This window comes from Oncorhynchus kisutch, linkage group LG10 (assembly GCF_002021735.2).
Source record: "Oncorhynchus kisutch isolate 150728-3 linkage group LG10, Okis_V2, whole genome shotgun sequence".
NCBI classification, from domain to species: domain Eukaryota; kingdom Metazoa; phylum Chordata; class Actinopteri; order Salmoniformes; family Salmonidae; genus Oncorhynchus; species Oncorhynchus kisutch.
Window position 1 is genome coordinate 21213796 of NC_034183.2, and position 21862 is coordinate 21235657.

A 21862-nucleotide genomic window follows, 5' to 3' on the forward strand; every position below is an offset into this window, starting at 1 on the left:
ACTCTCCATCATACACTACCGTTAAAAAGTTTGGGGTCACATAGAAATGTCCTTGTTTTTGAAAGAAAAGCACATTTTTATATCCATTAAAATAACGTCACATTTTTACATCCATTAAAATAACATCAAATTAAAATGCAGTGTAGACGTTGTCAATGTTGTAAATGACTATTGTAGCTGGAAATGGCTGATTTTTAATGGCATATCTGCTTAGGCGTACATAGACCCATTATCAGCATCCATCACTCCTGTGTTCCAATGGCACGTTGTGTTAGCTAATCCAAGTGTATAATTTTATAAGGATGATTGATCATTAGAAAACCCTTTTGCAATTATGTTAGCACAGCTGAAAACAGTTGTTCTGATTAAAGAAGCAATACAACTGGTCTTCTTTAGACGAGTTGAGTATCTGGAGCATCAGCATTTGTGGGTTCGATTACAGGCTCCAAATGGCCAGAAACAAAGAACTTTCTTCCGAAACTCGTCAATCTATTCTTGTTCTGAAAAATGAAGGCTATTCTATGAGAGAAATTGCCAAGAAACTGAAGATCTCGTGCAACGCTGTGTGCTACTCCCTTCACAGAACAGCGCAAACTGTCTCTAACCAGAATAGAAAGAGGAGTGGGAGGCCCCGGTGCACAACTGAGCAAGAGGATAAGTCAATTAGAGTGTCTAGTTTGAGAAACAGATGCCTCACAAGACCTCAACTGGCAGCTTCTTTAAATAGTACCCGCAAAACAGCACAAAGAGCAGGCGGGCATTACCGGCTTAAATAGCCCAACTAAAACCTAAACAAGAAACAGGTGTAACCAATAAGACAAAACCAACAGAAAAGGTGGCAGCTAGTCATGACACTCTTTCTATTCTGGTTAGAGACAGTTTGCACTGTTCTGTGAAGGGAGTAGTACACAGTGTTGTACAAGATCTTCAGTTTCTTGACAATTTCTCGCATGGAATAGTCTTCATTTCTCAGAACAAGAATAGACTGACGAGTTTCAGAAGAAAGTTATTTGTTTCTGGCCATTTTGAGCCTGTAATCGAACCCACAAATGCTGATGCTCCAGACACTCAACTCGTCTAAAGGAGGCCAGCTGTATTGCTTCTTTAATCAGGACAACTGTTTTCCGCTGTGCTAATTTAATTGCAAAAGGGTTTTCTAATGATCAATTAGCCTTTTAAAATGATCAACTTGGATTAGCTAACACAACGTGCCATTGGAACACAGGAGCGATGGTTGCTGATAATGAGCTTCTGTACGCCTACGTAGATATTCCATAAAAATCTGCCGTTTCCAGCTACAATAGTCATTTACAACATTAACAATGTCTACACTGTATTTTTGATCAATTTGATGTTATTTTAATGGACAAAACATGTGCTTTTCTTTTAAAAAACAAGGACATTTCTACGTGACCCCAAACTTTTGAAAGGTAGTGTATATAATGGTCTCCAGGCAGTGATGGATGATAGGGAGGAGTGATACAGTACTGTATAGAAACCGACTGTTATTCTATCTACCGCTAGATCCGTGTTCAATGTCTGTGTTCTTCCTGTCCCTATGCCTGGTTCTGTGTTTGTGGAGCACAGCGAGACTGAAACAGGGTTTTGGACAACATAGTCAAGAGGAGGAGGTTAACTACTGTACATCAAGATGCTCAGGGGTTGTGTGTGTGTGTTTTCCATTGTTTCTGCTGCAGGGTCACCCCTGGCATGTAAACACATGCAGTAATGGCCGCAGCTATCTCTCAGAGATCAGAAGGAGTGAGAGGACAGAAGAGATTGGAGAGAGAGTTAGAGGGATAGGGGTGACAGTCAGCGGTTGTTTTGCTGCTTGGAATCTGTTCTCTCCTCGTTTTGGATTATACAGATAGAGTCGAAAATGTGAATAATGTAAGTTTCCATTGTAGAAAATAAATAATGTTTATCTTACTTTCTCTCTGTCTTTCCCTCTCATGCACTCTCTCTCTCTCTCTCTCTCTCTCTCTCTCTCTCTCTCTCTCTCTCTCTCTCTCTCTCTCTCTCTCTCTCTCTCTCTCTCTCTCTTCCTCTCTCACACACACAGGCACACACATATTAATATTCTCTTTACCGGGGCTCATGTATGGACCCCTGCGTTTGTCTTCTGAAGCACATTGAGCACTGACATCAAAGGACTGACTGGCTGGCATACTCACTCATTCTCTGATCCAATGATGTATTGTGTCTTCCCATTGATTCAAGGCCATGTGAGTTACTGTATGATGTATTTTCGGAGCTCCCTGCTAGCCTTCCCCTCCATACTCTGTACCCCTGAGAGGGCATGAGAGGAGGAGACAGGAATGACTGGAGTTTATCCCGCTGATAAGTAAGTCTATCTGCATTTGAATTTTAAAAGAATCAGAGAAGGAGAATGTAGGATTACAGCAGCCGTTGTGACAGGACTGTAGAGATCAGAGACAGACAAAGGATGCTGTGGATATCATAATATTATGGAAATAAAAAGTATGGCATTGTTGCCAGTCAACAATCCATTCACATTTGCAATTCTAGTCCATCAGACAGTTTATCCTGGTTGGAGTGACTGTGAAACCAACCTGCCAAACCACTGCTTCAAGGTCATGGCTAGAAGGGATCCAGCTTTTGTCAAATTAAGTTGAAATATTTTAGCTAACCCTAACTCTTTTCATAACCTTAACCTAATTATCCTAACCTGCTATGTAAATGTTCCTAATCTGCTGCTTGAATTCTCCTAACCTGCTACGAAAAGTCAAATCGGATGTTAATTTGACAAAAGCTGGATCCCGTCTAACCCTGACCCTGCTTCCGGGCTCATAGAGAAACACACAAACACCTTGCACTATGATGTCATACAGGGTGGGTAATTCTTAAATTGCAGTGGTAAATGCTTTCCTTTGACTTTGTCGTCATGCTAAAACCCTTTAAAATAAAATAAACCCATGAAAAACAATATTTGTTTTTATTTTATCTGTTATTTTATAAGAAATCATGTTAAGTCCTTTAAACAGCAAAACACATATTTGTCAGCATTATGAAAACTACTGGGGGCCAGCAAATTGGGTTGTACCTCTGGTGATTTGAAGAGGTGTAGTGACATGTTATGGGGATGTAGAGATATATATGTATTATTTTGAATGCTAGACAGGGCCGTTAAATGTACACAGGGAGCTAACATTAATGATACGCATGTCCATCTCTCATGGCTCAAAGTGGAGGAGAGATTGACTTCATCACTACTTGTGTAAGAAGTGTGGACAAACTGAGTGCATCGAACTGTCTGTTTAAACTACAAGCACACAGCTCAGACACCCATGCATACCTCACAAGACATGCCACCAGAAGTCTCTTCACAGTCCCCAAGTCCAGAACAGACTATGGGAGGTGCACAGTCCTACATAGAGCCATCACTACATGGAACTCTATTCCACGTCAGGTAACTGATGCAAGCAGTAGAATCAGATTAAAAAAACTGGTAAAAATACACCTTATGGAACAGCGGGGAATGTGAAGAGACACACACAAAGGCACAGACACATGCATAAGTACACAAATGCTAGAACACAACCACTCTACACACACATACATTGTAATATTGTTTTATGGTGGTATTATACATTTTGTATTGTAGATATGTAGTGGTGTAATAATGTTATGGGATGTACTGTTTTATATTTTGTTTTATATGAAATGTAGGTGCCTTAATGTGTTTGGACCCCAGGAAGAGTAGCTGCTGCCTTGGCAAATACAAATGCAAATACAAATGCAAAAGTGTCCAACTGTTATCCGGGGAGGGGTGTACAGTATATTAAGGACAATTATTAGCTAATCAGGCCCTTTTAATATGTCATAAATTTGAGGATTCCATTGATACAGTAATTTGGGGTGTCTCAATCCAAAGTGTCACTGGGTGTTAGTCAATTTAAATGAAGGGAGATAACATTGTGAGCAAAATGATTTATCATACTATATCACTTTAGTAACTTATTTTGAAAGGATTCATGACCTTAGATTTGAGCATTTGCCTCCATATCAGAAAATATACCTAAAATTGGTCATACCTACTGGAGGCACAATGTTATTATAATGGTAAAAAATGATTTCAAGTCATTAAGCTAGCATATTGATTTAGAATGGGGAGATGTACCCAAATAGATTTAAATATAGATTTTCTTATAGGAACATGAAGTACGTTTTTCTCCAAATGCCATGCCAAAATGCCATCATAATTGAAGAACAACCCGGATCCTACTGTTCCCCAGACACCACTGCATGCTGGTTTTAGGATCAGTCTTTCTTTAGACTCAGTCTTCTTTAGACTGTATTGAATAGAGATCTGGACATGAACTTACTTTCAAGATTGCCATTTCATTTAGTTATTTTGAAGAAGATTAAATTGCAAGCAGCTTGTATTTTGTACTGTTGTACAAAATATGGATCAAAGTTGAATGCAGTAAGCATATCAACCAATAAGGATATTATCTTAATCAAACAAATGGATTCTGTGGGCTCAAATGTGGGCTTGTTTCTTGGAGACGATACTCAGATATAGCTGGCCGTCCCATGTTGTACGGTGTTGTTTTTGTGCTCTACCTTTTCCTTCTGTCTGTAGTGTGAGCTGACCAGGGACAGGAGCCATGAGTCCAGTGCTCAGCCCAGAGAAACAAAGCCAGTCCTGTGTTGGAGCCGCAGCAAGCTGTGTGTGGCTGCTAGTGTTTTCATCAGGGGTGAAACCTTAACCGTGTTTATCCTGCGTTCATCCACAGTTTATTTAGTATTTTGTCTAGAACGTCTCAGACTGACTCACCGACTCTGGGGTGGTACTGTGGCTGTGCCTTATAACATCGTTCAGAATATGACTTTTTTCTTTGGGTGGTTGTGTGTCTGTTCTGAATACTCGTTGTTCATTATTATTGAATTAACATCAATCAATTATATAAATCATAGCTGTCTGTCAACCTTGACCAGGACCAACTCTTTGTTGTCAGTTGCTGAACACCTCCTAGTTGAGGCTTTCAGTAGTTCATAGTCTGGACAAGTCAGTCTGTCATTACATTATAAGATGTTGGAGGAGGTCTGATAATCGTCAGATCCCATCAAGACATCTATCCTTGAGTGCTGCCTGTCCAACATGACCAACACTGTATGCCGCTGGGTCTTCCTGGACTGCAGTCCTGGGAGCAACATGCAGCCTGTAACCTTATACCCAACTAACTCTCACAACCCACCCAGATACAGGCAGAAGAGGGCAAACCTTTCAACTCTGCCACCTTGACTGATAGCGAGCGCAGTATGGAGGCTTCACAGATAACGCTCCTCAGTGATTAATAAGGTCTAGAGAAATGCAAGGATGGAGCGTGAGGCTGTGGGAGAGAGATTGACTAAGAAGTTTTTAGGAAAATTAATTTGAAAGACCCTTGTCTATGTAGCTCATGTTGTTGCGGTAATGCAGAGCGACTTCTCTGTTTCCTTTCCATCATTATTTTTATGGTCTTCCCTCTTTTATTTTTCCAAATCCCTCTCGTCTTGTTTCCGTTCCTTGATCAAAGCGAGGGACTCAGAGTGGCACAGACTCTGTGTCTGTCTCCCACAACCCAGAGGACCCTGGTCCATTTGTCATGGTAGTAAATCCCCCGAATGACATAACTTAAACCACTGATGGACTGAAAGAGAGGAGATGATGGATGGAGGAAAGTAGGAGAGAACGAAAGGTGGAGGAAAGGAGGAAAGGTCTGCTCAGTGAAGCTGAGCCTGGCCCAGTCTCCCCAATCCCTCCTCATGTATGTAGTCAGCCTGCTTCCTTGTCCAGACTGCACGCCTCTCTGGTCGTCTCTACAGCCTCTCCTCACTCACACTTGACTTGTTCTCCTGCTTGACTTAGAGCAGAAGTACTGTCAACGGGGCCTGTCAGGAAGCCGCCTCAGAGCAAACAGAGCAGAAACACATGAAACAGCCAGGCCTTTATGAGTGAACTGTAACATACACACGCACAGAACAGAGAGGTCTTCCAGGAAAAGAGTAGAAGTCATTTTCTGCTTCTTCAGTTGATCCCAAACATGTGTCAAGGTTTATACTGTAATCTACTGTGCTACTAAGAAAAGAAAATACACCTCGCTCTCCTTTAATTTTTAATTTATTTATTGTCCTGCCAGGATCCATGTTTGTACTGCTGGATGTTGTGACTGTCTCTCTTTGGCCGTGTGTGTGTGTGTGTGTGTGTGTGTGTGTGTTTGTATGTTTATATATACAGTATGCCTCTCATCTACTGGCACTGCACTGTATCTACAAGACTCACCAGGTGTACTCTAATACTGTATGTGTTGGGTAAGGACACTGTATACTTCCTCAACCCGATAGAGAGCTGAGTTCAGCTCTATAGCTCAGTCCCTTGTGGCTCCAGCCTAGCACATCAATAATACTAATGCTGACAGCCCCTAGTCCCCACCAGGCCTCTTGCCCTCCTCATAGAAGATTAATTGTTGCTGATCTCGCAGGTATGTTCAACCTCGCCCCAAGCGGAGTCGGAGTCAGACCCAGACCAAACCCAGACCAGACCCAGACAGCAGGCATGGTGTGACGGTTAATGCCCCACCAGGGAAACCTATTAGTAGGAATGTGGCTCCTGTGAGTAGCAAAGCCAAGCTCCATCCATTACCTGACACCTGATGGACACATCACCTCAATGCAATGCTGTAGCGAGGTAGAGAGGGCCGAGCCAGCAGGCCAGCTGTGAGGTTCAGGTCCGGACCACTGTGAGTGGAGTGGAGTTTGTTGGAGTCTGGACCGCCTGTTGAGGTATACACAGGGTTTGTTTTAGTGGGTGAGAGGGAAGGACCACGGAGGGTTAAAACACATATTACACGCCGGGAGGTTAAAAACTCAGCAGCAGCACGCACAGCAGGTCGCCGACTTGATTTATGAGTAAGGGCTGTTCCTACTGCGGCGAGGAACGGGACCATGATTGAAAATCACATCGGCTCCAATATTACAGCCACTCACTCACTGGAAACGCTTGGCGATGATTGTCACATTTTTAAATTTCAGTTTTCATATCGAAGCTGCCAAAATATTATTTCATGAGCAATTTCGGCACACGCCGCGATACAGAGCCCGCTGTCCAGCTGAATTGAATTTCTGCCGTCAGTGAGTGGCGTGTCGAGTCCATAAAAGGTCCTTCACAAGGCCTACTACTCCCACTCTCACTGCTCTAACTCACTCTCCTATCATGAAGAAGTGCAGCCATTTCAATTCACCTGGGTTATATTGCGAAACCTCTGAGGATTGTGTTAGATGTGTTGTGGGCAACTGGGCATGTCAGAACTGGTATCAGTGGTTAGTTTGCAGTTGATCATGTATCTCCAGGGTCTAAATGAGGCATGGCTGGTTGACAGGCATGTGGATACAGAGAGATAGACAGTAGGCAGATAACACTGTGGTGATGCAGGCTGTGCTTTGACACCCACTCATAGTGTTCACAGACCATGTCATACCACCAACCTGCTCCAGATGTGTAAAACATGATCCCTGCTCAATTAGTGGTTAAAGAGCATTATCATTTAGTTGGCGACGTAACGGTTCTCCTCTTCGTCTGATGATGAGGAATAGGAATCATTGGACCAACACGCAGCATGGTAAGTGTTCATAGTAAATTTAATTAAATAAACTGAACACTGAATGACCAAAAAAACAAAACAACAAACAGTGTGAACGAAACAGTCCTGTAAGGTGAAAAACCAGGAAACAACTACCCACAAACACAGGTGGGAAAACAGGCTACCTAAGTATGGTTCTCAATCAGAGACAACGATTGACAGCTGCCTCTGATTGGGAACCATACCAGGCCAAACACATAGAAATACAACACACAGAACAAAACAGAATGAAAAACATAGAATGCCGACCCCAACTCACGCCCTGACCAAACCAAAATAGAGACATAAAAAAGTAACTAAGGTCAGGACGTGACAGGCGAGACATTACTGTAACTTTAATGGTAGATGGCTTATCTAAATGATAACAATGGCACACTTTGTTTACATCAAGGCCCTCCAGGTACCAACATCATGTGTAAAAGCAACGAAACACAAATTAGTAAGAGAAGTTGAAGGGGAGGCAAGAGATAGCAGAACAAATATATTGTACACAGAGAGATTATACTTAAATTAGATTGCCATAGTTACAGGTCGCTCTTGATTGAAGACACAGAGACAGTCGCGTGTCTCTGGTTTTCTCAGTACTATGCAAGTCTCTATATGTTTGATAATGTCACAATGTTTCCATACAGACAGACATAAATTCAAGATGTCTGCATTATTGGAGGAGATCTTCTTTACAAATGTGGTTCTTATTTTCTGCTATTATCATTGGACATGTCCACACCACATGTCCACATTTTGTTTTGAAGACGCTGGATTCTGAGACTAAATGAGCCGCAGAGTTCGTCGTTTGAGATTTAATCCACTTTAAGCCCCGACAGAGACTTCTCTGTTTGGTGGAAACATTGCAGAGCCCAACCACCAGTTACCATCCAGGGAGAGAGGGAAAAAGATGGAGTGATGGTATCACGTTTCAGGAGAAGACCCAAATGCAGACAGTGTTGAAGTAACAAAAGTTTATTACTAGAACAGGGGGCAGGTTGAAGGACAGGCAGAGGTCAGTAAATCCATATCAGAGTCCATAAGGTACAGAATGGCAGGTAGTCTCGGGGTCAGGGTAGGCAGAATGGTAAAAACCGGGAAAACTAGAAAACATGAACTAGAAAAAGACAGGAGCAAGGGGAAAAATGTTGGTAGGCTTGACGAATAAAACTAACTGGCAACCAACAAATAGAGAACATAGGTATAAATACACTTGGGATAACGGGGAAGATGGGGTGGAGAGGGGTGGAGACAAGCACAAAGACAGGTGAAACAGATCAGGGTGTGGGAAGATGGAGCTGACAGAGATGGTTGCCTCGCTTCGAGTTCTTAGGAAACTATGCAATATTTAGTTTTTTTATGTATTATTTCTTACAATGTTACCCCAGGAAATCTTAAGCCTTATTACATACAGCTGGGAAGAACTATTGGATATAAGAGCCACGTCAACTGACCAACATTACGACCAGGAATATGACTTTCTTTAAATTTATTTTTAAAAATTTTATTTTACCCCTTTTTCTCCCCAATTTCGTGGTATCCAATTTTTTTTATTTTTAGTAGCTACTCTCTTGTCTCATCGCTACAACTTCCGTACGGGCTCGGGAGAGACGAAGGTTGAAAGTCATACGTCCTCCGATACACAACCCAACCAAGCCGCACTGCTTGTAAACACAGCACCATCCAACCCAGAAGCCAGCCGCACCAATGTGTCGGAGGAAACACTGTGCACCTGGCAACCTTGGTTAGCGTGCACTGCGCCCGGCCCGCCACAGGAGTCGCTGGTGCGCGATGAGACAAGGATTTCCCTACCAGCCAAGCCCTCCCTAACCCAGACGACGCTAGGCCAATTTTGCGTCGCCCCACGGCCGGTCGGTTACGACAGAGCCTGGGCGCGAACCCAGGGTCTCTGGTGGCGCAGCTGGTGCTGCAGTACAGCGCCCTTAACCACAGTGCCACCCGGGAGGCCCGGTCGAATGACTTTCTTGAAGTGGATCCTCATTTCTGACCACCACCCAGGACAATGGATCTAATCCCAGTAGCCGATCCAAAACAACGGCGCCGCAGAAGGGGCAGACGGAGTGGCCTCCTGGTCGGGCTCCATAGACATGCATATCGCCCAACTCTCCCGAGTATACTACTTGCCAATGTCCAGTCTCATGACAACAAGATAGACGAAATTCGAGCAAGAGTTGCCTTCCAGAGATATCAGAGATTGTAACATTCTCTGTTTCACGGAAACATGGCTCTCTCGGATATGTTGTCGGAATCGGTTCAGCCACCGGGCTTCTCCATGCATCGCCCTGACAGAGCTAAACACCTATCTGGGAAGAGGAAGGGTGAGGGTGTATGCTTTATGATAAACGACTCATGGTGTAATCAAAACAACATACAGAAACTCAAGTCCTTCTGTTTACCTGACCTAGAATTCCTTACAATCAAATGCCGGCCATTTTACCGACCAAGAGAATTCTCGTCAGTTATAGTCACAGCTGTGTACATTCCCCCTCAAACAGACACCAAAATGGCCCTCAAGGAACATCACTGGACTCTATGTAAACTGGAAACCATATATCCTGAGGCTGAATTTTTTGTAGCTGGGGATTTTAACAAAGCACATTTTAGAATAAGGCTACCTAAATTCTATCAGCATATTAATTGCACGACACATAGGGGTAATACTCTCGACCACTGCTACTCTAAATTCCGCGATGCAAACAAAGCTCTCACCCGCCCTCCCTTTGGCAAATCTGAACACAACGCCATCTTGCTCCTACCGTCTTATAGGCAGAAACTCAAACAGGATGTACCAGTGACGAGAACCATTCAACACTGGTATGACCAATCGGAAGCCACGCTTCAAGATTGATTTGATCACTCGGACTGGAATATGTTCCGATCAGCCTCAGAGAACAACATCGACCTATACTCTGGCTTGGTGAGTGAGTTTATAAAGAAGTGCATTGGAGATGTTGTATCCACTGTGACTATTAAAACCTACCCTAACCAGAAACCGTGGAAGGATGGCGGCATTCGCTCAAAACTGAAAGAGCGAACCATCACATTTAACCATGGAAAGAGGTCTGGAAATATGGCTGAATATAAACAGTGTAGTTATTCCCTCCGCAAGGCAATCAAACAAGCGACATGCCGGTACAGGTACAAGGTGGAGTCGCATTTCAATGGCTTAGACACAAGACGTATGTGGCAGGGTGTGACAGATGGAGATTTTTTTTAAATTACAGCAATCCAAGAGCTCCTGCTTGTCTTGGTTTTGTCTGTTGCTATGTTTCTGTCTCTGTCTGTCTGTCCTTCTGTATGTCTGTCTGTCTGAAAGGATGGAACTGGATCTGGTGTCAGGCAAACAGTGTGTGAAGTTGAACTTAAGGTTGTGAAGCGCAATGTGTGACTGCTTCGGTCTTTGGCAGTCTGCCGCAATTGTAGCTTTGGGGAAAAACAAGTAGGTATGAAAGTATCTTATTTCGTTATGAAAGGCTTGAAATAGCTGATCAAATTCTCCAACATTTATACCATTATTTTTATATAGCCATGTCTCTTCATCAGATCTTGGCTCTGGAAAACTCTATGGGTCTATAGAAGAAGCACCATATATGAGCATGTTACATAAACATTACACAAATGTCTCTAATCTGTATAATTATAGTAATCAAAGAGGTCATCCTCGTGATGAAAGCTATACATGGAGTTTTGAAATACAGTCCAGTAAATCATTATTATCCTTTAAAAAAATAAATACCTTGTCCTTCACCAGGTACAGTTTTTCCCACAGACAGACGGACAGACAGGGCTATCTGTTTATAGTGTGATGGTTCCATGGCCCTGACAGAGTGTCACTGTAAGGAATATGAGGATTAGTGATTAGGAAAATCCCTTCCCGATCATTTTGTTTGGAAACATAGCTGAAGTGTCTTTCAGCACATTACTGTAAACCTGGATTGTCTCAGTGAAATCTAATGGACGTTGGGTCAAACATAAGCTGAGGTGCTGGAAACGGGATGTCTGCTAATGAAATTACTGTAAGTATGTGGCGGGATGTGTGTGTGTCTGTGTGTGTGTGTGCATGCGTGCGTGGTATAGCCTAGTGTTTTCTATGGCGGGCCTACTAAAGGAAGGCTAACCCTGTGGTCTCCTCCAGCAGTGTCTGTGATTTATCACCCAGCCGCCCCTGTGCCTCGTTTGGCCTCCCCAAACCCAGGAGGCCATTCAACTCTCTGTCAGCAGGGTCGTTATGTGGTTAACCATCCCTCTTTAAAACAAATCTCATAATGATCTCGTCTCAACCCACTGCAGGGTCTATACCCTCCCTTAGCAGCCGGCCCCAACCCTAGCTTCAACCCTAGCCCCAGCCCGAAGCCCCAACCCTGGCCCAGCCCCAACCCCAACCCCAACCCCAACCCGAAGCCCGAAGCCCCAGCCGCAGCCCCAACCCCAGACCCAGTACAAAGCCCCAACCCTTCTCCAGCCCCAGCACCAGCCCCAGCCCGAAGCCCCAACCCTGGCTCTGGTCCATCCCCAGCCCGAAGCACCAACCCTGGCCCAGCCGCAGCCTTACACTACAGTAGCCTAACCCTACAGTAGCCTAGGTTATGGCTAGAGTTGAGGTTGAGTCGGGGAGGGAACATGAATCTAAGGTTAGAGTTAGGGTAAGGGTTAGGGTTGAGCCGGGGTGTTAATCCTAGCTTCATTTACACATCCGGCTTATCCCTAACCCTAGCCATGAACCTGACCTTAACCCTAACCTCAGCCTTATCTCCAACCCTATTTAAACCCTAACCCTAGCCATGAACCTGACTTTAACCCTAACCTTAGCCCTAGCCTTATCTCCAACCCTATTTAAACCCTAACCCTAGACATGCACCTGACCTTAACCCTAACCTTAGCCCTAGCCTTATCTCCAACCCTATTTAAACCCTAACCCTCGTCCCATCCTCATCTTTACTTGAGCCATAGCTTCAGCCTTTTCCTCAGTCATGATCCAAAACATACACAAGTATAGTAACACATACGTAGCAATATTCTCAGAGACCTCAAACACACTCACATGAATGGTAAAAATAATTATTTATCTTCTTGACATTGAAAGTGAATTTAAGTGTGCTCTCTCTAATTCTCTCTTTCTCTATTTCTTTCTCTCTCTCGGAGGACCTGAGCCTTAGGACCATGCCTCAGGACTACCTGACATGATGACTCCTTGCTGTCCCCAGTCCACCTGGCCGTGCTGCTGCTCCAGTTTCAACTGTTCTGCCTTATTATTATTATTGGACCATGCTGGTAATTTATGAACATTTGAACATCTTGGCCATGTTCTGTTATAATCTCCACCCGGCACAGCCAGAAGAGGACTGGCCACCCCACATAGCCTGGTTCCTCTCTAGGTTTCTTCCTAGGTTGTGGCCTTTCTAGGGAGTTTTCCTAGCCACCGTGCTTCTACACCTGCATTGCTTGCTGTTTGGGGTTTTAGGCTGCGTTTCTGTACAGCACTTTGAGATATCAGCTGATGTACGAAGGGCTTTATAAATAAATTTGATTTGATAAATCTTTCTCATATCCCCTGATTTTAGTCAGTGTCTGTTCAATGTGGTCAGTCCTTGTTGGGCCTGGCAGCAGACTCGGCAGCTCTCTCTTTCTCTCTCGCTCTCTCTCTTTCGCTCTCTCTCTCTCTCTCGCTCGCTCTCGTCATTTGGTCTCTCACACTGTCGCTCTCTCACTCACTCACTCTCATTGGGAGAGTCTGGGTGAGGGGAACATGTTGAGTGAGACTTTTGGCAGCAGATGTGAGAGAGATGAGACAGTGGTGGGAAAAGTATCCAATTGTCATGCTTGAGTAAAAGTAAAGATGCCTTAATTAATAGAAAATGACTCAAGTAAAAGTGAGTCACCCAGAAAAATACTACTTGAGTAAAAGTCTAAAAATATTTGGATTTAAATATACTTAAGTATAGGAAGTAAATGTAATTGCCAAAATATATTAGCCAACGTACAATCATTGGATAACAAAATAGACGAGCTACGATCACGAATATCCTACCAACGGGACATTAAAAACTGTAATATCTTATGTTTCACAGAGTCGTGGCAAAACAACGACACGGATAACATACAGCTGGCGGGGTTTACGCTGCATCAGCAAGATAGAACAGCTGCCTCTGGTAAGACAAGGGGTGGCGGACTATTTGTAAACAACAGCTGGTGCACGAAATCTAATTGTAAGGAAGTCTCGAGGTTTTGCTCGCCTAAGGTAGAATATCTCATGATATGCTGTAGACCACACTATTTACCAACTATTATATTTTTTGTAGCTGTCTATTTACCACCACAAACCGATGCTGGCACTAGACCACACTCAATGAGCTGTATAAGGCCATAAGCAAACAGGAAAACGCTCATCCAGAGGCGGCGCTCCTAGTGGCCAGGGACTTAAATGCAGGGAAACTTAAATCCGTTTTACCTCATTTCTACCAGCATGTTAAATGTGCAACCAGAGGAAAATAAATTTTAAACCACCTCTACTCCACTCACAGAGACGCGTACAAAGCTCTCCCTCGCCCCCCATTTGGCAAATCTGTCCATAATTCTATCCTCCTGATTCCCGCTTACAAGCAAAAACTGAAGCAGGAAGCACCAGTGACTCGGTCAATAAAAAAGTGGTCAGATGACAAGCTACAGGACTGTTTTGCTAGCGCAGACTGGAATATGTTCCGGGATTCTTCCTATGGCATTGAGGAGTGCACCACATCAGTCACCGTCTTCATCAATAAGTGCATCAAGGACGTCGTCCCCACAGTGACCATACGTACATGCCCCAACCAGAAGCCATGGATAGGCTTCTGGTTGGGGCATGTACGTATGGTCACTGTGAGGCAACATCCACACTGAGCTAAAGGCTAGAACTGCCACTTTCAAGGAGAGGGACGCTAACCCGGACGCTTATAAGAAATCCCGCTATGCCCTCTGACGAACCATCAAACAGGAAAAGCATCAATACAGGACTAAGATCGAATCGTACTAGACCGGGTCCGGTGCTCATCGGATGTGGCAGGGCTTGCAAACTATTACAGACTACAAAAGGAAGCACAGCATTGAGCTGCCCAGTGATACGAGCCTACCATGCGAGCTAAGTTACTTCTATGCTTGCTTTGAGGCAAACAACACTGAAGCAGGCATGAGAGCATCAGCTGTTCCGGATGACTGTGTGATTACACTCTCCATAGCCAATGTGAGTAAGACATTGAAACAGGTCAACATTCACAAGGCCGCAGGGCCAGACGGATTATCGGGACATGTACTCTGAGCATGCGCTGAACAACTGGCAAGTGTCTTCCCTGACATTTTCAACCTCTCCCTGACTGTGTCAGGACCTGGTTACGAACTTGGGTCTCCGGTGTGAGAAACAGTCACTTAGCAAACTGAGCCACTAATAGTCGGCAGAACCCAGAAGATGAGGCAGACACAGCAGTACTTGAGACGGTGTTTTAATAAAGTAAAAAGGTAAGTACTTCAGACAAAAATATAAATCCACAATGTCAAAAGTAATTCCAAGAGAAAAAGGTAATCCTCCAAGTGAAAAGGTAAATCCACAAGGTGGTAGGTACAGCAGGGGAAAAGCCTCAAAAGATAATCAAAAATAAATAAACGAGAACAAAAACAGGGTACCACATGAGAGTCCAACTGGAGCAACAAATGTTCACAGCATCGCTGGGGCTGGGTGCTAACATTCAAAAACAGAGCAAAGAACTAAGGAAAAGAGTTCAAATACATTCAAGGGAAACGAGGCACAGGTGCAAATAATAATCTGGAAACAGGGGAAAACAAAAGGGTCAAAAAAGCACAATGGGGGCATCTAGTGGCCAAAACCGGAACAATCCTGGCCAAATACTGACAGACTGAGTCTGTAATTCCAACATGTTTCAAGCAGACCACGATAGCCTAAATGACTACCGACCCGTAGCACTCACGTCTGTAGCTGTGAAGTACTTTGAAAAGATGGTCATGGCTCACATCAACACCATTTTCCCAGAAACCCTAGACCCACTCCAATTTGCATACCATCCCAACAGATCCACAGAGGATGCAATCTCAAGTTCACTCCACACTGCACTTTCCCACCTGGACAAAAGGAACACCTACGTGAGAATGCTATTCATTGACTACAGCTCAGCATTCACCACCATGTTGCCCTCAAAGCTCATCACTAAGCTAAGGACCCTGGGACCAAACACCTCCCTTTGCAACTGGATCCTGGACTTCCTGATGGGCCGCCCCCAGGTGGTAAGGGTAGGTAACAACACATCAGCCACGATGATCCTCAACACGGAGGCCCTTCAGGGGTGCATGCTCAGTCCCCTCCTGTACTCCCTGTTCACCCATGACTGCATGGCCAGGCACGACTCCAACACCATCATTAAGTTTGCCGATGACACAATAGTGGTAGGCCTGATCACTGACAACGATGAGACAGCCTATAGGGAGGAGGTTAGAGACCTGGTCGTGAGGTGCCAGGATAACAACCTCTCCCTCAACGTGATCAAGACAAAGGAGATGATTGTGGACTACAGGAAAAGGAGGACAGAGCACGCCCCCATTCTCATCGATGTGGCTGTAGTGGAGCAGGTTGAGAGCTTCAAGTTCCTTGGTGTCCACATCACCAACAAACTATCATGGTCCAAACACTCCAAGACAGTCGTGAAGAGGGCACGACAATGCCTATTCCCCCTCAGGAGACTGAACAGATTTGGCATGGATCCTCAGACCCTCAAAAAGGTGTACAGGTGCACCATCGAGAGCATGCTGACTGGTTGTATCACTGCCTGGTATGGCAACTGCTTGGCCTCCGACCGCAAAGTACTACAGAGGGTAGTGCGTACGGCCCAGTGCCTAGCTGGGGCCAAGCTTCCTGCCATCCAGGACCTCTATACCAGGTGGTGTCAGAGGAAGAACCTAAAAGTTGTCAAAGACTCCAGCAACCCTATTCATAGACTGTTCTCTCTGCTACCGCACAGCAAGTTGTACCGGAGCTCCAAGTCTGAGTCCAAAAGGCTTCTTAACAGCATCTACCCCCAAGCCATAAGACTCCTGAACAGCTAGCCTAGGTAGCCTAGTGGTTAGAGCATTTGACTAGTAACCGTAAAGGTTACAAGATTGAATCCCTGAGCCGACAAGGCAAAAATCTGTTGTTCTACTCCTGAACAAGGCAGTTAACCCACTGTTCTTAACTGACTTGCCTATTTAAATAAAGATAAAAAAATTCAATGGCTACGCAGACTATTTGCATTGTCCCCACCCCCTCTTTTACGCCACTCTCTGTTTATTATCTATGCATAGTCACTTTAACTCTACCTACATGTACATATTACTTCAGTCACCTCGACTAACCTGTGTTCCCCTGCATATTGACTCTGTACCAGTACCTCCTGTATCTAGCCTCGCTACTGTTATATAGCCTCGCTACGGTAAGGTGTTGTACTCCTGTTGTACTCGGCACACATGAGAACTACTTTTTTTGGGGGGTGTCAGGGAAAATGTATGGAGTAACAAGTACATTATTTTCTGTAGGAAAGTATTGGAGTAAAAGTAAAAGTAGTCAAAAATATAAATAGTAAATGACAGATTCCCCCAAAAACTACTGTGTATAACTCATTAACAAATGTTCAAAAAGTGTGTGTTCGTATTTATTTGTGTGTATGCATGTGTGCACATGTGCTAGTGTGTGTGTATGCGTCAGTGTTTATGAGTGTGTCAGCCTGCGTTTACTATTGGTGTTAGACAGTAAGAGCTTGGAGCAGGTCGAGGAGGCTCAGCCAAGGACAACAGGAAGTGCCTGAGGACAGAGGAGCCATTCATTAATCAGGTGTGATACCTGCACCCTCCGCCAGCCTAGCCAGGGCAGCAGGACTGGGCCAAGTCAAAGACAGCCAGCCCACAGCCCAGAGGGACCAGGACTGGACCGTCCCCAGTGTGAATACACTGGCCTAATTAACTTTTCTGCTCCTAAGGCACCGTCTGTGTTACTATGGAAGTAATTAAGTGTTAAAATTGTCAGTTTTCTCTCCACTTAAAAAACAAATCCATTCACACCTTCAGGAACACTGACCCCTCATATATGGACATATGGAGTCTGACGTATATATAGCATCAAGGAAGGACCACCTTGGAAACCAATATCCTCATTCCCTCACCTGGTTGTAGTCAAATTAAAATATTTTCGCAGTGTAAGATAATGTGAGGTAATGTTTTAACAGTTAGGGACTTTGAAACAGACATGAACCATTGCGTCTCGTTAAAACGGCCCACGTTTGTTGAACTGAATATCTTTACAGGCTTTTTTCTCTGTTTGGTCAGTTAGAATAACAGATTACTCTGCATTGCCAGCGCCTAGTTTCAAGCTGAGCACTGAAGCTGTGCTAATTCGGTTATTTATGAAAGTCAGTGATGCTGACCAGTGAAACCATGGATACGGGACTATTTGTGGTGGAAAAGTGCACCAGGGCCATTATTGTAGTTGGCAACATATTTGATATTTTTTTGCTCCCCAATTAATCATGACTGTCTCTCACTGCAGGCTACTAATTCCATAACAATGATGCTCACACAGACACACACAGAGGATCAATTGTGGAGAAAAAGCCTTAGTACACTGAGGACTCGTCACTCGTCTTTATGAGCCTGTCTTCCACCATTTTGTCAGGTTTCAAATTTGCCTGCGTCCACAACCCTCATATGTTCATCAATACTTTGGGGCCTGGCAGAAGGGCATTTCTTCTGAATGTTTTCAATATTTCAGGTCTATAATGTGTTAATGAATGACCCTTGTATCTGTTTGGGTTCAGAGAGTTTTGTTTTCGCTTGTTTTCTCAAGTGTGTTAATGTCTGTTGTGTCTGTCTCTCCACTCAGCTAAGCTCTCATCTCCATAATGGAACCCTCTTTAATGAACAGAACGAAGCTGTCATCTACATGTGTGAATATCGGTCTGCTGGCTGTCAACTGAGATGTATTAGACAGTTATTGGCTGAAATGTTGATTGAGGGTAGATGTCAACTCTGGGTTTACAAGGTAGAAGGCCATCCTCACCTGGTTGTGACCCACAGTGGGACTGTGCTTCTCTGCGTACCCCCAGTGGGGTGACACAGGGGCCACAGGCAGTTTGGGGAGAGGGTAGGGTTTCAGTGTCACACTGGGGTAACTCTCCATATTGCCCTCCTCCTCACCCTCTAGCCTTTTCCAGCCTCCAGCCCGAGCTCATAGGCCTTTCCATGCCCCAGTGCACTCCACAGGTCTCTGTTACCCCGTTACACAGCAGTAAATGTCATCTGAGTTACATCCCCCTCCAGCACCCACAGACAGCCCTTTATTCATCGCCTTTTAGAAGAGCCACAACTCACATTTCTTGTTCGCTAGGTTTATTATGTGCCAAGAACCTTTTCCTCCCCTCAGTTGGATCACTCCCCTTGAAGTAGGTAAAGTGCTTGTGTATTTGGAGCCTGTTTCGTTTTATATCTTTATTCGTTTTCTGTTTTAATGTGGTTTGAGACTGTCTTCATTGCTGTATGGTCAAGAGGACCTTACACACCACAGCCAGGATTAATGTCAGTGTGTATGTCGCTGGTATGTTGAAGGTACTTCACATTTAGGCTGAGTTTACAGCTACGAAAAGCTTTTATACAGGAAACGGTGTGTTAAACAAGGCTAAGAAATCATATGAGAGAGAGGTGCATTAACGAACAGAGCAGAGGGCTTGGCCCGGCAGAGTAGTATGTTGTGACACCAACCCACGTTAGTCCAGGATAGGAGACCAGGAGACTTAATCTAATGTGCTGATGACAACATGATTTATCCCCTCCTCAATGTCCAGTTACACACTGCCTACACACAGCCAGTAGTCCTATACATCAACAGAAAAGTGGCTCCTTTGTAGGACCCCAGTATTACATCACATTACAACCTGGCTGTGTGCCTACAGTTACTGTAAGTGGTATGGGTTGGTGCTCACTTCTGTTGTTAAAGCTTCTCCTGGAACCTTCACTATTTGTTTCAACACCCTACTCGATCTCTCATGGACTGCAATAGGTGGGTCAATGTTGAGAATTCTTCTAAACCTGACACGTACAGTAACTTGGTTCCAGAGAGAATATGCCAATGTAAACTGTCAGAGCCATAGAGAAGTCTCTTGATGAACTACAGTTGGAAAGCAGCCTCGGCTCTGCCAGCATGGATCACCCCTCTGCCAACCCATGGCACTGAGGACATCTTTATGGAACCCATGGATTTTCCTCCAGGAAAAACTCAACTGGATTTGGTTGATTGCTGTTATTCTTTCTTCGACTTTAAATGCTTTGTGATCATGATGAATTCATTTAAACACAATTTAGGCGATATTGATACACCTTAAAGCGATCCAAAGTTCACAATGTATAATTTGATTTCATGTTTCAGACATTAGAAATAATCTTTTCATGATCAGCTCTATTATGTGATTACATTGCAATGAGGCATTCAGATGGTAACTCTTTTCCTTGGTAAAAGCCTATTCTAAACAAACACTCCTGTTCATTTCCATGAATACGTGGTTGTATACTGAGTGTACAAAACATTATATTGAGTTGCACACCCTTTTCCCCACAGAACAGCCTCAATTTGTCAGGGCATGGACTCTACAAGGTGTCGAAAGCGTTCCACAGGGATGCTGGCCCATGCTGACTCCAATGCAGCCACAGTTGTTGGATGTCCTTTGGTGGAAGACCATTCTTGATACACACGGGAAACTGTTGAGCATGAAAAACCCAGCAGCATTGCAGTTATTGACACAAACCTGTGCGCCTGGCACCTACTACATTCACCCTCTGAATGGCACACATACACAATCCATGTCTCAAAAATATTCTTCTTTAACCTGTCTCCTCCCCATCATCTACACTGATTGAAGTGGATTTAACAAGTTACTTCAATAAGGATCTTAGCTTTCACCTGGATTCACCTGGTCAGTCTATGTCATGGAAAGAGCAGAAGTTCTTAAGGTTTTGTACACTCAGTCTATGTCCACATGCAACACATGACACAAAATCATTTTTCAATTCTTATGCGGATATTGCCTTGATGATCCGTGTGGGATTTTCCACATACTTTGTAAGTATGACTTTTTTCAGGTTAATTGTTTACCGTATATATAAACTGGGCACTAATTAGGAGATTTGTATAAACCTTGTTGTCTGTCTCTCCGACATTTGCAACACTGTTTCAATATTCAAATTCTATCTCCAGCTGTCCTTTAGTAATGAACATGTCGGGAGTCAGGACGAAACAGACAGACAGGCATCATTTCTCAGCCAGTCGAAATCATTAATCCGCTTTGTGTCGGGACTATGTTTTGTGGAAGGATGAAATAGTATGAATAAATTCATCAAAATAATGTTTTTAATTCAAATATGTCAATCATTATTTGAATATGTTGGTAACCCATTGTATAAAAGTGATAATGCCCTCGAAGCCCGGTTTGCCGGCACTCGAACCGGTGCCAATATATCCTCCAAACCATGGCATCTCGGGCATTATCAGTTAAATAAGTCTCACACAAACAGTTTGGTGTGGCAGGCTGAGCAGTAGGGTTTCCCTGCCTGCTCCTTGAACACCCCCTGGCTGAGTTTACGCAGACAGAAGGCACACACAAAGTGCTCAGGGTGGAACTTGCGCTCCAAAGCAGAGATGCAGCGGCCAGAGATGGGCTCTCCACAGCCCCCACACAGTGTACCCTGTCGGGAGTGGAAGTGCAGAGAGCACAGGGGACGACCATCCAGCTCCAGGAAACAACCATCGTTGAAGGGCTTCAGACAGTCCTGGAGAGATGGAGAGAAGGAGAAAGAGAGCACTTCTTCTATCTAATTGATATAGAGGCCTACTCTTTATTGGAGGTTGAGTAGGATTCTGATAATATCAGCACAATGTTGTATTGTGGCTGTTGGCTGTTCAAAGTTTATTGTCTGAGAAATGGTAGAAGTTTCGATTTTGTGCGTGATCTGTGGTGAGCGACTCACTGAGCAGACGAAGCAGTTGGGATGCCAGGTGCCATTGGCTGCAGTCAGGTAGTTCTCTCTCACAGGGTCTCCACAACCAGAGCACTTTGGAGCAAAGAGATGGTAAAAGTCTCTGTGGCAGTACGGCTTCCCGTCCTTCTCCAGAAAACCTATGGCACATCAAAGGACACACACGCAAAGAGAGG

General features: G+C 44.2%; 1 protein-coding gene across 2 annotated transcripts in view; it reads right to left on the minus strand.

Annotated features, from left to right (window-relative positions):
- Positions 1–20092: 20092 nt before the first annotated feature.
- The window catches only part of lpxn (leupaxin), a 31607-nt gene continuing 29837 nt past the window's right edge, over positions 20093–21862 (minus strand). For both annotated transcript variants that reach the window (XM_031833305.1, XM_020492552.2), the window contains 2 exons: positions 21678–21826; positions 20093–21479 (listed from right to left, as the gene is read on the minus strand). In XM_031833305.1, the coding sequence (XP_031689165.1) occupies positions 21213–21479; positions 21678–21826 (416 nt within the window). In that variant the 3' untranslated portion in view covers positions 20093–21212. The remainder of the gene's footprint in view (positions 21480–21677; positions 21827–21862) is intronic.